At 35.6% G+C, this 15,010-nt stretch overlaps 1 protein-coding gene and 1 long non-coding RNA gene across 2 annotated transcripts; both read right to left on the minus strand.

Annotated features, from left to right (window-relative positions):
• Positions 1–1,780: 1,780 nt before the first annotated feature.
• LOC117133718 (B3 domain-containing protein At2g31420-like) lies at positions 1,781–10,698 on the minus strand. Its single transcript, XM_033290577.1, has one exon. It carries the CDS (start codon positions 5,345–5,347, stop codon positions 4,733–4,735), a length of 615 nt encoding a protein of 204 aa, XP_033146468.1. The 5' UTR covers positions 5,348–10,698; the 3' UTR covers positions 1,781–4,732.
• A 1,685-nt stretch (positions 10,699–12,383) lies between these two features.
• On the minus strand, positions 12,384–14,483 carry LOC103865109. Its single transcript, XR_632367.3, has 2 exons — positions 13,140–14,483; positions 12,384–13,027 (listed from the first exon to the last, which is right to left on the minus strand). It is a non-coding gene; the product is annotated as an uncharacterized LOC103865109 (long non-coding RNA).
• Between the last annotated feature and the right edge of the window lie 527 nt (positions 14,484–15,010).

Raw genomic sequence — 15,010 nt, forward strand, 5'->3', positions numbered from 1 at the left:
GACCAATAGGTCTGAAGTGGATATTTAAGATAAAGAGGAATGCGGATGGTACTATTACTAAATACAAAGCTCGTCTGGTTGCAAAGGGCTATGTTCAGAAGCAAGGAGTAGATTATGATGAAGTGTTCGCACCAGTGGCTCGCATTGAGACTATCCGACTAGTTATTGCCCTTGCAGCCTCTAAACTTTGGGAGATCCATCACCTTGATGTTAAAACCGCGTTTCTCCATGGAGAGCTCAGAGAAGAGGTATTTGTCACTCAACCAGAAGGCTTCGAAGTTGCAGGAAAAGAAAACAAAGTCTACAAGCTGAGAAAGGCTCTCTACGGATTGAAACAAGCACCTAGAGCTTGGAATATCAAGTTGAATACTATCTTGCGGGAGTTTAAGTTTCAGAGGTGTTCGAAAGAACCTTCATTGTATCGAAAGGAAGAAAAAGGTGGAACTCTCATAGTTGTAGTGTATGTCGATGATCTTCTTGTCACAGGAACATCAGCACATTCAATTCAAGTGTTTAAGAGGGAGATGGCAACAAAGTTTGATATGAGTGATCTTGGAAGACTAACCTATTACCTTGGCATTGAAGTCTGTCAAGGCAAAGAAGGCATCACGCTGAAGCAAGATCGATATGCTCGTAAGATACTTGAAGAATGTGGAATGGACGCATGTAACTCAACCACTGTTCCCATGGATTTTAACGTGAAGCTGGCTAAATCGATAGAAGAGAAGAGCATTGATGAAAGAGATTATCGAAGGAGTATTGGATGTCTGCGATACTTGCTCCACACGCGGCCTGATCTCTCGTTTAGTGTTGGTGTCCTGAGTAGATACATGCACGCCCCTAAGGAGTCGCATGGTGCTGCGTTAAAACAAGTACTACGATACCTGCGAGGAACCATCTCACTTGGTCTCGTCTATACGCAGTCCACAAGCGTGGAGCTGATAGGTTTTAGTGATGCCTCTCTCAATGTTGATATTGATGATGGGAAGAGTACTACGGGATATGTATTTTACCTGAATGCTAGTCCAATCTCGTGGTGTTCTTGCAAACAAGAAATCGTGGCCTTATCATCATGTGAAGCCGAGTTTATGGCAGCAACTGAAGCAGCTAAACAGGCAATTTGGATTCAAGAACTTCTAGGAGAAGTCATTGGTAATGAAAGCCGAAAGGTGGTTATAAAGGTAGATAATAAATCTGCAATCGCATTGACGAAGAACCCAGTATTCCATGGACGAAGCAAACACATACACAGGAGGTTTCATTTTATAAGAGAGTGCGTTGAGAATGATCAAGTAGAAGTAGAGCACGTTCCGGGAACTGAGCAGCGAGCTGACATTTTGACGAAATCTCTTGGTAGAGTAAAATTTATCGAGATGAGGAAATTGATTGGAGTCCAAATGGTGAGCGAAGATAATTTCAAGTTTAAGAGGGAGATTGTTGGAGATAAACTTGAAAGATAGCTTGAAGTACAAGCTAACCTAATCACACAAAGATATGGATTACTAAAGTGATTAGGAAATATGATTTGTGTTATTCCTAATGAGAATAGGAATTGTTATGTCCTATATAAGTGATTACCATTGAGTTGTAATGGTTACGAGTTTTTGATTGAGTGATTGAGTGATTAATAAGAAACTGATATTTGGACTTGAAGTTCTTGTGTTCGTAAGTTCTTGAGTTCGTGTTCTATACCTAAATACTGCGAGATAATAAGTTTCACGAGTCTGTTGAAAAGTTTGTAACTCGGAACTCCCTTATCAACACAATCAATCTCGAATATGTAAAGAAACTCTCAATCTTACTGAAACCCAAACCAACGTTTACAAGATGAAAAGGATAAACGAAAAGCTGATAAAGTGAATCTCAGATCATGATCTCATGGCGATCCGTGTCTGAGGATTCAATCACGATCCCATGGCGATCGTGATGAACGGAGACTCATGGCGTCTGCACTCTCTGCAATATTCAGCATGAGACTAGAAAAGGAAACATCGGTCTTATTTTATTTATATGATAGTCATGAAGTCTTGAGCAAAGCCTCTCTTTCCCATAGAGTCTTTGCCATCCTTTGACAAATCAACTCTTTAAACATGCGTTCCTTCTCGCCCAAGTTGCCTTCCACCTCATTTGCTTTGTTCTTCTTCTGGAAGGCTAACATATGGAACCTATCATCTGTATTGTCTAATTTTCTCTAATTCCAGATCGATTTTTACCAGTATGAATGTGTTATCAAAAAAGGAGTTTTGCATGACAGGAAATTTCAAAGGGCCCGTAGCACTTCTAAAGATCCTCCAGTTCGTAGTCGTTATGGCCACCAAAGTCTCTTTCCAGTGTACAATATGCATCCCAAAGACCAAAAATCAAGGCCCTTTCTCCGTCTCTCTGATCAAAGCATCATGCAGCTTTCTGTCTTTGAATTGGTTAGTGAAACTCCTCAAGCTTCCTCCAGGTGCGTACTTTCCGTGTTCTGTTAAGCCTCTCTTGCACTTTGGTCCCATTCCTTTGAATTCAGATGAGGACTCCAAACTCTCGATTCAGCGTGATTATCGTCACGTCGTTCTTTGTACTTGAAGAGGCTCACCCATCCAAAAGACCCTTTTACCACGAAGTACAACTCACTCATTCTTCTTTGAGCTTTGGGAAAATCTGAGAATTCGTAATAACTCCTAGTTTTGGAAAGCTTCTGTAACTTGGCAAGCAAGCAATTATTTTAAGCAAAAAAAAACTAAGTAAAAAAAAGAAGGTAAAATCTGTGAGTTTGGAAAATAACTTGGTGAAGTCTCGAAAGCAAAACAAAAAGATCGTGCTTCGTATTCGTAGGGACCAATTAGTTAATTGGTAAACTACAGGGAAAGTTCGTAATAGATTATAAAAACAGGGGTCATTTTGCAATGATTGTTTAAATAACAATATTGTATGTCCCGACGTCGTTTAATGAGTCATAAGTTTTCTTCCTATCGACCACGCCGGCGGAGAAGCCACCTTTTGAAACCCCCCTAACGTTAAATTTTGAAAACCAAGTGTGAGGCTTCAGTGTCGACTTGGTTAAGATACATGGCTCACAAGCTTGAGTACTCCCTCACCCTCAGTCTCAAGGTTCCTCTCTTTCACTCTCTTGTTTAGCTCTCCATTTCTGTAATCTGTGGAATTGATTTCAGGAACAATTAAATGCTCTTAGAACTCTGCTTCGAAATGGTATCGGGTGATGAAAAGGAGTCTTTTGTTCTCGAAAAGGATCAGTGTTGGGTAGTAGCTGAAAACAAGGAGATCAAAGCTAAGGTACAATCACTTCTTGGGATGCTCTAAAGCAAAAGTATAGTTCTCTTTCTTGTTGACTTCATCACACTTTGTGTGTGTTGGTTTTGAACAGGAAGCATATGATATGATAGTCGTTACATTTGGTCCAGTTTCAACAGCAAACATTGTTGGAAGAGCTATGTATTGTCTGAGAACAGCTGTGGTTCATGGTCCTGTTCGAAACAGGTACAAAAAAAAGCTGAAAGTCTTTCTTGTCTCTTAGTAAAACAGTTTTATCTTTGGTTTTGCTTACACTCTTAAAATGCTTGTGAATCAGTGACACTGCAATGGGACGAGATTCTCCAATCCTGGCGATAGATTGGACGTGGAAGAGATGGCTAAAAACCACAAGGCACAATAAAGAGACGCTTTTTTATATACTTGTGTCACAGCTAAATTGCGTTATTTGTTTTAAAAATAATTGTTGTTAATAAAAATGTGTATACTACAGAAAGAATGACATGCCAGTTAATAAAATAGTAAACAATAGTCAATAAGCGCTCAGGTTGAATTTTCCTTTGTGTTATTACGAGATGAAGAAAGTTTTATATCAAGAGATATTCAAGTCTCTTTATCTGGCTAGAGATATAGGATTTATACCCTCCTTACTCTATATGGTGTTCTTTTGGTATCACACATGTTATGGAATTTTAGATAGCAGGAGCTTCTCTAACTCTACTGTGTGTCTGTGGCTAGAAGAACACTTGCCTATTACCTTGCTCTTCTTGTCTGGTTCACAAGGGTCATGGATGGTTTATTTGTTTTTTTTTTAAATGAATTATTGGAAGATTTATATTCTCCTGTCTATGTGATTAAATTGATCTGTTCTTAGATAACACATATATTCTCATGTTCATATATTCTGGAGCAATGTTTTTTTTTTTCTTCTCTTTTCTATGGTACTATAGCCACTATTATAGAAAGGTCCAGACCACCCAACCTAACTTGACTGCAAATGCCACGGACACGATTTATATATATATAGTAAATAGACTGTTGAAAGATCAGAGCGTAGAAAGTGTTTTGTTTTCGATAGTACTAAACATACCGGTTCAGAACTCCAACCAAACCAAAGCAGCTTTAACCAGTTTAACGTAAACCCATCAAGAGACTTGTAAACAATATAGCAGTATACGTACGTGCCAAAGAAGATAGAAGTGGAGAAAGCAATACTGCGAACAAGCATATCATAGAACTAAAAAGACTTGATATTCTTTAGCCCCCAACTCCAAACAAATGAGTTAATCCATTTACAGAAGTATCAACTAGTAACAAAGCAGAAAGAAAGTGAAAGGCTGTTTCTGAATCTCAGTCCTATATTCCACCAGCAGATGTGGTCTATCTACAAGAAAAGAAAAGCTAACACCTAAACCCAACCAATGTATCAATATCATACGTGTACCTAGCGCATTAGGGAGAGAAGTCGAACTGCAAATCAAGCATCGTCGTATAAGGAAGTGACAACATCTGTATCCTCAAAAGATCCCAAGTCCGGAAGAGGAGCGTTGACGTTTGCGTATGTGGAAAAAAGCAGGTCCAAGCCGAAGCAGTCCTCATCATTGCTACTTGGAACATCATTGAGAGTCTTGAAATCGAGGTCGCTGAAGGCGTCCAAGTAGCCGCAGTCCACTTCCTTGGGAACAAGAGCAAAGTGTAGTTTTTCTTCACGCCTAAAGGACCAAAGATCAAACTTTTCACCCTCTTCAAACTCGTCGTAACCTGCAAGAACAGGGTTCCAGCCAGATAGAACCAAGTTCTTCTTCCATTGTTTCAACCAAACTCCATACGTTTCGTAATTCGGATCAAGAAAGATAGCTTTAACCCCTTCTTTACGTGTTGCTTTGGCATCTCCTTCCAAGACTCTGATCTCTTCATCCCTTAGAAACTCTTCTTTGCTCAGAACCTTGTTCGCAGGAAGCATAAGACGTGCCTGGCTCTGCTTCACGTCACTCGCGGACAACACTTTATCGGCGATAACCAGTCGTGCCTCCATGCCGTTGAATCTCCTCAGAGCTTCAAGAACCCACTTTGGTGGCTGAGGCTCTACCATCGTGCGTAGGTTTAGAGAGAGATACTGACGAGGCTTCCTTCGCAAGAAAATGGAGAAATAGAGAGTGCGAGGAGAGAGATGATGATGATAGATTGTGAAATTTATATAGTCGCTGTTACGAGAGAATATGTATGACGTCAGCACTAACCCTTTCTTTAAATGCCTCTTTTTATTATTTTTACTCCTACAGGCCTAAACACATTTACCATTTACCCTGAACCGAAAACCGAATAGTATCTAACCGAAAAATATAGAACCAAAATCAAACCGGATTTCATGAGTTACCCGATATTTTATTCAAAAATTTGAACTATCTGATACTTTTTTCTTCTGAAAAATTGAATTGCCCATCAAATTTACCCAAATTAACTGAAACTATTTGTAAAAGCATAACCAAATTGGATCCGCATTTGACCCTAAATCTTCTCAGATATTAGTCAGTTTTTAATTTTGTTACCTGAACCGAACATCAAACTAAAATCAAATCGAATTTCATAAATAACCGAGGGGATCATATATCTCTAAAACTGAAAAATCAAAAGTTGAAATAAGTGAAAAAATCAAACCAAATGCCCTAACGACCAGTTTCTTTATTTTATTTTTGTAGACTGGCTATAATCCTCTTTTCTATTTTTTTTTTTATTTTTGTTTATAATCATCTTTTTTTTGTTTGTATCTGGTGATTTTGACGTCAGAAGATTTTACATTGCTTAACTTTTGAGCTAATTTTTATGTTTTAATCTAAAAAGTAGTAAAGAGGGTAAAAACAACTGCCAATTTTAATATTTAGTATTAGTTTACTCAAGTCTTCAACAGTTTAAACTTTTCTAGTTTTGTGGGTTAAATATGATCTTTTTATTTTTGAGTTAGAGCCCACAAATTATTATGTTTTTGATATTGAACTTTAGTATCTAAACTGTTGATGACTTGAGTAAGAAGTTTAAACTGGCACATCATAATTAGAATCCATCTGAGTTGTTGTCATTTGTTAATCTCATGATGTGGCTTAGGGGCCATTTCTGTTTCTCACTGATATGATGCCGGTTGCTCTAGGTAAGCTTCCAAGTTAAGTTCATCGACTATGATCTGCTCCTTTTGTGTTAGGCTATATTATCAAGTAGGACAAGATAATTTGTTGTGTTTGAAAAGGAAACACATGAACAAATGGGTTGCAAGTATCTTGAACATGATTTTATTTTGTGGTGGTGTTCATGCTATGTTGTTTTCTTTTGTTTGAGCTTGTTAATTAACATTTGGTCCGGCCACATTCAGTATACGGACACATGTTCGCAGGTGCCATTTCTTCTCATCATCTCTGGTGAATCAAAATTTAGTCTTACTTGCAACATATATTATGAGCTTTGTTTACTTGTTGATCAAGTCACAGATGGTTTGATTTTGTGTAGTTGTCTAGCTGTACACATTTCGTGATACGACTACCAGGTCTTACATCAATCACTGCACTAGCATTTAACACGATCCACACATCCTCCATGGACACCAGAGGGATATGTTGAAGCATTTCTTTATGTTTCCACGGAGAGTTGAAATCACTAGGAACCAAACTTCAAAAATGTTGGTGCACCAAAGGATCTCAAGGCTCCACCTGCTTCTCACTGATAAGCTGTATATTATATGTTATTTACTTGTCTGCCAATGATGATATAACTTTGGAAGCCGAACCAGTCATTTGTGTACTTTTGTAGTTAGTGTTGTAGGCTCTAGTACTCTTAGAGCTTTCTCTCTTCTCACTTCTATGAGAGCGTATTAGTTTGTTAATCTAAACCCGGCCTACTTTAAAGGGTTCTGATGGCTCTGTTAGCCTCTCTTACACTTTGGTCCCATTCCTTTGAATTCAGATCAGGATTCCTAACTCTCGATTCAGCGTCCGAAACTTTTGCGGCGGCGTAAAGCGTATTGCCGTCACGGCTCACCCATCCAAAAAGACCCTTTTACCACGAAGCACAACTCTGGCCCGCCCGGGTTTACCACTCATTCTTCTTTGAGCTTTGGGAAAATATGAGAACTCGTAATAACTCCTCGTTTTGGAAAGCTACTGTAACTTGTTAAGCAAGCAATTTTTTTAAGCGAAAAAACCGAAGTAAAAAAAAAAAGGGGGTAAAATCTGTGAGTTTGGAAAATAACTTGGTGAAGTCTCGAAAGCAAAACAAAAAGATGGTGCTTCGTATTCGTAGGAACCAATTAGTTGATTGGTAAACTACAGGGAAATTTCGTAACAGATTATAAAACCAGAGGTTCATTTTGCAATGATTGTTTGAAAAAATATTGTATGTCCCGATGTCGTTTAATGAATCATAAGTTTTCTTCCTTGCTCACAAGCTTGAGTCTCAAGGTTCCTCTCTTTCACTCTCTTGTTAGAACTCTGCTTCTTCTTAATTGATGATATAATCATCTGTTTAGATGAAAAAGGAAGACTTTTGATTCTTGAATGCTTCTATAGATAGAGCTATATATTCATACAGATCCAAAGGTTTCTACTTGTCTGTCTATATAAGTGTTTGTTGGTAGTAGTATAGATCTTTACATGATCTATGCTTACTCATAGGGATTCTGTCCTTAGGTATCATCTATTCGTTGGAGATGCTGTAGTCTTAAAGGACCCAAAAAATTCAGATAAGTGTCTAATAAGAAGATTAGCAGGTGTAGAAGGATTCGAGATGGTATGGGTGATGATGATAAGGAGGAGCTTTTTGTTCTCGAAAAGGATCAGTGCTGGGTAGTAGTTGAAAACAAGGAGATCAAAGCTAAGGTACAATCACTTCGGATGCTCTAAAGCAAAAGTATACTTCTCTTTCTTGTTGACTTCATCACACCTTGTGTGTGTTGGTTTTGAACAGGAAGCATATGATAGTCGTTACATTTGGTCCAGTTTCAACAGCAAACATTGTTGGAAGAGCTATGAATTGTCTGAGAACAGCTGTGGTTCATGGTCCTGTTCGAAACAGGTACAAAAATGCTGAAAGTCTTTCTTGTCTCTTAGTAAAACAGTTTTATCTTTGGTTTTGCACTCTTAAAATGCTTGTGAATCAGTGACACTGCAATGGGACGAGATTCTCCAATCCTGGCGATAGAATTGAACGTGGAAGAGATGGCTAAAAACTACAAGGCACAATAAAGAGACTTTTTTGTATACTAACTTGTGTCACAGCTAAATTGCGTTATTTGTTTTAAAAATAGTTGTTAATAAAAATGTGTATACTACAGAAAGAATGACAAGCCAATTAATAAAATTGGGTTTCTTAAATCTCAAGTAGATCAAAAGATTTTTAGAAATAACTCCAATAAAGCTGTATACATGATTTTCGACTTTAGTTAATTGGGTTTCTATTTTATTCGTCAGGCCAGCTAATAAAATTGGTCCAATGCGTTACGAAGGTTCCAAAAAGAAAAAAAAATTGGTGGTTCAGCTGAGAACGAACCAGCAGGCCATAGCAGGTCTGAGTGGCGCCGAGCCGTTATCCGTCCACTGCAGAGAGCGGGAAGTAGTCGCTGCTCTGTGAAACCAGCCTGACGCATTGCCCTCCGACTTTAGCACCCACCTAATTCGAGCCTTCGCTCAAACCAGACAGATAACTCTCCGCTTGGACAGGGCAGCTCAGAAACTTGCCACAGCAGACCCGACCCGTGGACCAAACCAGTGTTCCACCATCTTATTGTCCCCACTCGGGTCACAAGCTCTCGTTACTTAGCTCGACGCTGGATTGATGCTTCTGTGACCTATATAAAGAAACGTAGAGTGGGAAGAACAACCGATGTGGGATGTTAGACAAACTTACGTGGTCTAGAGTTTTTATTCAGGCCCATGAAACTTAAAAGCCCAAGAATGCTACCAAAGTCAGACGTGTGTGACATTTGATCAAATATTGCCAGTCAGACGTTTGGGAATTTGATTGAATACATTTGTGTACTTAACATGATTATGAAGCTATTTCGGTGTAGGACTTTACTTGATTGTCTTAATGCACACATAGTTTTGACTTATTCCCTACCATTCGCTCTCTGATGAATCACTGTGTTGATCTGGTGTTACAAGCATGATCCGGCACTAATCAGCATGTACTTAATAATAAACAATAGTCAATAAGCGCTCAGGTTCAATTTACCTTTGTGTTATTACGAGATGAAGAAAGTTTTCTATCAAGAGATATTCAAGTCTCTTTATCTGGCTAGAGATATAGGATTTATACCCTCCTTACTCTATATGGTGTTCTTTTGGTATCACACATGTTATGGAATTTAAGATAGCAGGAGCTTCTGTAACTCTACTTTGTGTCTGTGTCTAGAAGAACACTTGCCTATTACCTTGATCTTCTTGTCTGGTTCACAACTCACAAGACATCGAGAAAGAGATACTGGAGGAAAGTCCAAGCTCAGCTACGAGCTCGAGCTGCTGCGAAGAAAGAAGATAAGAAGCTTCTAATGCCACACCCTTGTACTGCGAAATAATGATGATGAGTCTATCAATGCAGAGGAAGAACCTGCGAAGACTAGTGCACTGAAGTCGATAGAACTTAGAGCCATAGCAAAATCAAGGTGTCTTAAAGGGATTTCAAATATGAAGAAAGCTGAGCTGATGAACTTATGAATATTGCTTTAATTTTTCATGCAGCCAATGAATCTCCAAATATTTATTTCATTCATGACCTTAGTGCATTCTCATTACAATTAGTTTCTCCATTAGTCAATAAAGTTTTCCCTTTTTCTTCTAAAATCAGAATTTAAATGACTGTTGTGTAAAGTCACTGTCCTCATTTGCACAATCAACTTGATTAGCTGAGGAAAAAAATGCTTATAATTATAATCAAAATAATAATTTTAAGATCATAAAATAAAAATAAATGGTAAGAGAGTAGAAAATATAACAGGACATGAGGATAAAGAAAGAGAGAAAAATGTGGTAGGGTTTAGTTTCCTGCCCATCTTCTCGAACTTTCATTTTAAGAGTGTGCCCTTATTCTTGATTAAGCTATAAAAGGCCCTTTCTCCGTCTAATTGTCATTGTTGTTACGTCAAAAAAACATTGTCATTGTTATTATGAATAAATGACCTTCTAGATATGTCAATTTTTTATTGAATTGAAAATTTTGTTGCGTCGTAACTCGTAACTAAGCAGAATAATTAACTTATCTAGTCGACAAAAAAGAAAGCAGAATAATTAACTAACCAAATGGTGTTTGTCCACGATATATGAGCGTGTTATTATATTTATCAAATCAATCACGTGAGAAAGTATAATGGGACAAAAGAGGAGCAAGTACCAAATGTGTAGATTATAAAATGAGAATCACATAAAAACATAGTATTATTCTTATAGTTTCATACTAGCTGATAGGGGTGGGCGTTCGGGTACCCGTTCGGATCGGGTATTTCGGATTTTCGGATATTTCGGTATAGAGGTCTAGAACCCGTTCGGGTATTTATGTACTTCGGGTCGGGTTCGGGTATTTTTAGTTCGGATTCGGTTATTTCGGATCGGGTTCGGATATTTAGATTTTGAAAAAAAAAATTAAAATTTTCATTTCTCAAGTTTGTTGTATTTAAAAATAGAACTTTCAGTTAACTAATTTTTTTATTTTTAATAGATTGAATGGTTAATATATTTGAACATAACATTTTAAAACTAAAAAGGCATTACTTTAGTTATTTTTTTAATTTTGGATGTAACTTTTTGCTTATTTTTGAAATAAAAAACTTGATATGCATTTTAAGTGAGTAGCAAATCATTTTTTCCGTAATTGTATGTATATCATATGAACTTAAAGTATATGTAGTATCAATATAAATATTTTTTATAAAATGAGAGATATAAACTAGAAATATAAGGTTAATTATACATATGTTCGGTTATCTTCGGATATCCATTCGGGTTCGGGTATTATCCGTTCGGGTTCGGGTATCCAATCTCTCCTTATTCAATACCCATTCGGGTATTTTGCTACTTCGGTTCGGATTTCGGTTCGGGTTTTTCGGATCGGGTTCGGATGCCACTTCGGATATCGGGTAAAGTGCCCACCCCTACTAGTTGATTGTTTGTTTATACGGTTGTACCATAGCCAAAAAGTTAATTATAATTAAGTCGGCAAAAAAGTTATAATCCAACAACTTATTTAAATTATATTGTTGTACTATTTGATTTATCAACATACTCCACTAATTCTCAAAATTAGGTGGTATTGGATTCAAAAATTTAATTGATTATAAAAAATCCAGTTGAAAATATTTAAAAGCTTTCAAAACATTTTAGAGGATTTGGCAAATATTTTTCCTACATTTGTCTTCTTATTTTTAAATTTTAAAAGAATTCAAACACATTTTTTAGATTTCAATTTTTCTGAAATCCATAACTTTTTGAATATTTTGTACATAAAAATCAAATAAAAACTTTAGTAATATAAAATAATTAAAAACAAACTATATTATTTCATATTATTTCATATTATCAGATTAATTACTTAAAAGTTAATAAAATTATGACTAATTAGATAAAATTATTCAAATTAATTTCTATATTACTATGTTAAAACATAGCTATGTTGGATAACACTGAATTTAAACAAAAAAAAATCACAATTTATTTATTAGTAATTTTGGAATAAAGTTCATTTAAGGGTCTTGTCCATTGCAACATGAATTATGAAAATTAATATGTTGTTCTCAATCATCAAAAACAAAAATAAAAATAAAAATAAAAATTATAATGAATTTACATTTCTAAATTTTATCATATATAGTTTCAATATTTTGACGCATAGATAAAATGGTGTAAATAATTATTTCTTTATATTTATGTAGTAAAATTTTAAATTTATTTATTTTAAATATAATTATCACAAAATTCATTAAAATTGAATAGTAGAAAATTACTAAATCTAGATAGAATAACATTAAAATTTAAAATATTTTAGAAAATTGATTATAAATATTTAATCAAATAACATATATATTTCAAAAATAGATAATAGGGATCGAATTACTAAATCTAGTGAAATTTAAATTCTTTCAAATTCAATCGAACTTTTAAATAAAGGTATTTGGCTATTAGCAATTTGATCTTGTAAATTTCTTTCTCATTGGTATTTTTTTTTGTCAACTTATGCTTTTTATTAAAGCAAAGCCCAGTGGACAAGTACAAACTCGGATACAACAGCTCATTTCCATTTATATATTTATTCGAAACAGCCCATGAAAGTCCAATTAATAAAATTTGCCACCGCTTCCATTATCTTCGTCATCTTGCCACGCGTTGGAAGATGAAGAAAAGAAGGACACGCGTCGTCTAAATCTTCTGCACGTTGCCAAGCCATCTCACGCGCTTCAGGAACGCGCCGTCGTGCAGAAAGAAGAACTCGCGTCCTGGTATTTTCCGGCTGATCGATAGTTCTTTATCTGCATATGTGAGCCCGTTGATCTTTGTTTGAAAGGGCCTTCCACCATTAACCGCGGCTTCTTGAGCAATATATCATGTTTCGCCTGAGATTTAAGAACAGGGGAAGTTGTAGCCAATATGAAGAAAAACCATTTGCCGGACCGTCATAAACACCGACTCTTCTTGATCAACTCCATAAATGACTGCCAAATCCAACTAACCCTCTCGACTCCCAAATCAGAGATGCTTTCTTCAAGCCAGCCGGTTATATTAATTAAGAAAGTCTGATTCTCCTAGGAAAGTGATAAGGAGGTCAACGATTCAGGAATACAATTTTGAACTGGGTGAAAAGCTATTAGATATAAAATTCGATTAAGAAAATCGGAGCTTTTATTTGAATTCAACCTTATCGGAGAAGATAAGAGTGATGAACACTCCGATTTGGATGAATCTACACTTCAAAATCGTCTACGCGAATGAGAAAATCGCCTTAGCGAAACATACGTAATCCGCTTAAACGGAAAGTACTATAATACAAACCAAAAAAAAAGATTATGGCGACTGGCAGTAGAAACCACCGGCCGCCGGAGCAAGTTTTGTTATAGAAAGATTTTTAGCGAGAGGTTGAAGAGAAAAATAGAGAGAGAAAAGGCATTCATTCTCATCGGTATTAAAATAAGAAAACATAATTGTATTGTTAATTTATGTATTTCATCTATTTTTTTTTTTTTACGAATCAATATAATTCTAGTGAAACCCAAAGTAAACATTACATTGGGTGCATGTTGTCTTTCGAAACAAAATAAAAAGTGACACAAGAGGGTCGGTGGAAGTTACTGTCCTCATTTAGTATACGACACCGACTGGTGTCAGGTCACATCTCTAGTTTTTACCCTTTTATTATGAGCCTCTTGCCACTTTCAGTACATTAAGTTTTTTTTTTTTCTTTAAAAGAATAACTACACATAAAACTTTTATATACCTCGAGGTGCGTTCGATGACCTACAATATTGCGGTGCCCGTATTTTTTAATATAAAATATATCTCTATCTTTTTTTTTTGTTCAAAAAATATATCTCTATCTATTCTCACGTTGTATTAAAAAATTTAGACAGATCAGATATTTTTTCTTTGCAACACAGATCAATCAATTCTCACTTGCTTGATTCAAACATAACCTGATACATCTTTTCAAATTACCTATTTTAAATTTAAGATTTTAAAACGACGGATGTTCATTTGGTAAATTTTATCTCTTAATTTTTTTTGAGAAACATGTGAAATTATCGATTAATATTAGGAAAAAATCAGCAATTTAAAAAAAATCAGCAATTAAAAATATATTCAAAGTTACGAAACAAAGAACATAAAAGGACAGTATTATTACTAATGGCTGGATTTTCTTTTAACTTGCTAGTTTTTTTTTGTTAAAGAGATGGCAATAGCTTACATTCAAATGTATATATATTTTGTACGCTCTCAACGCATGAAAATTGTGCATGCGCGCAAAGCAGTGACGTCTTCAAATGTATTGATGTTAATTAATTTACTAATAGTACAATAACTCACGAGGCAAATGTTGAGAGGACACTGGTTACTTAAATATATGTTCCTTGATATTTACAAAGGAGTACAGTTCTGCTTCGGGCCTCTGCTATCACCTTGCTAAATGCAATATGTGTCGTCAGTTTTTTAACCGATAAATAAATAGTCCGAGGAAAGTGTTTTAAAACCTTCTAAACTTTGTTTTTTTTTTTTTTTTTGCTAAACCTTCTAAACTTTGTTGCTCAAAAAAAAAAAAACCTTCTAAAATTTATTAATGTGTGTTATGTTAACTTGTAAAGGTTGTGTAAACGAGGATTGGTTTGTAAGCTAGTAACTTAGTATGATCCATTTTACCAAAAAAAAAACTTAGTATGATCCAGTTTTACCAAAAAAAAAACTTAGTATGATCCAGGCAGAATATTTGATCGTTTTGTGATTTGTGGTGGAACTCAAGATGTTAGCCTAATGGTAGATAGTTCAGTTTTGAGCCTATAATTTTTTACGAAGTTACATATTTGTTCTCGAATCCAATTGGTTGATAAAAGAATAATTTAGTTTATTATCAAAACTTTGTTTTGAATCTAGATACAACTATATAGACGAAACAATCAAACAAATGTCTACACTTTTATAGTTTGATACGAGTTACTAAATAATGATATCACCACAACATGTATATTTTAATTTATTGAAACAGAATGTTGAATTTTCTAATAAGTTCAAAAGTTAAA

This window comes from Brassica rapa, chromosome A04 (genome assembly GCF_000309985.2).
Source record: "Brassica rapa cultivar Chiifu-401-42 chromosome A04, CAAS_Brap_v3.01, whole genome shotgun sequence".
Lineage (NCBI taxonomy): Eukaryota > Viridiplantae > Streptophyta > Magnoliopsida > Brassicales > Brassicaceae > Brassica > Brassica rapa.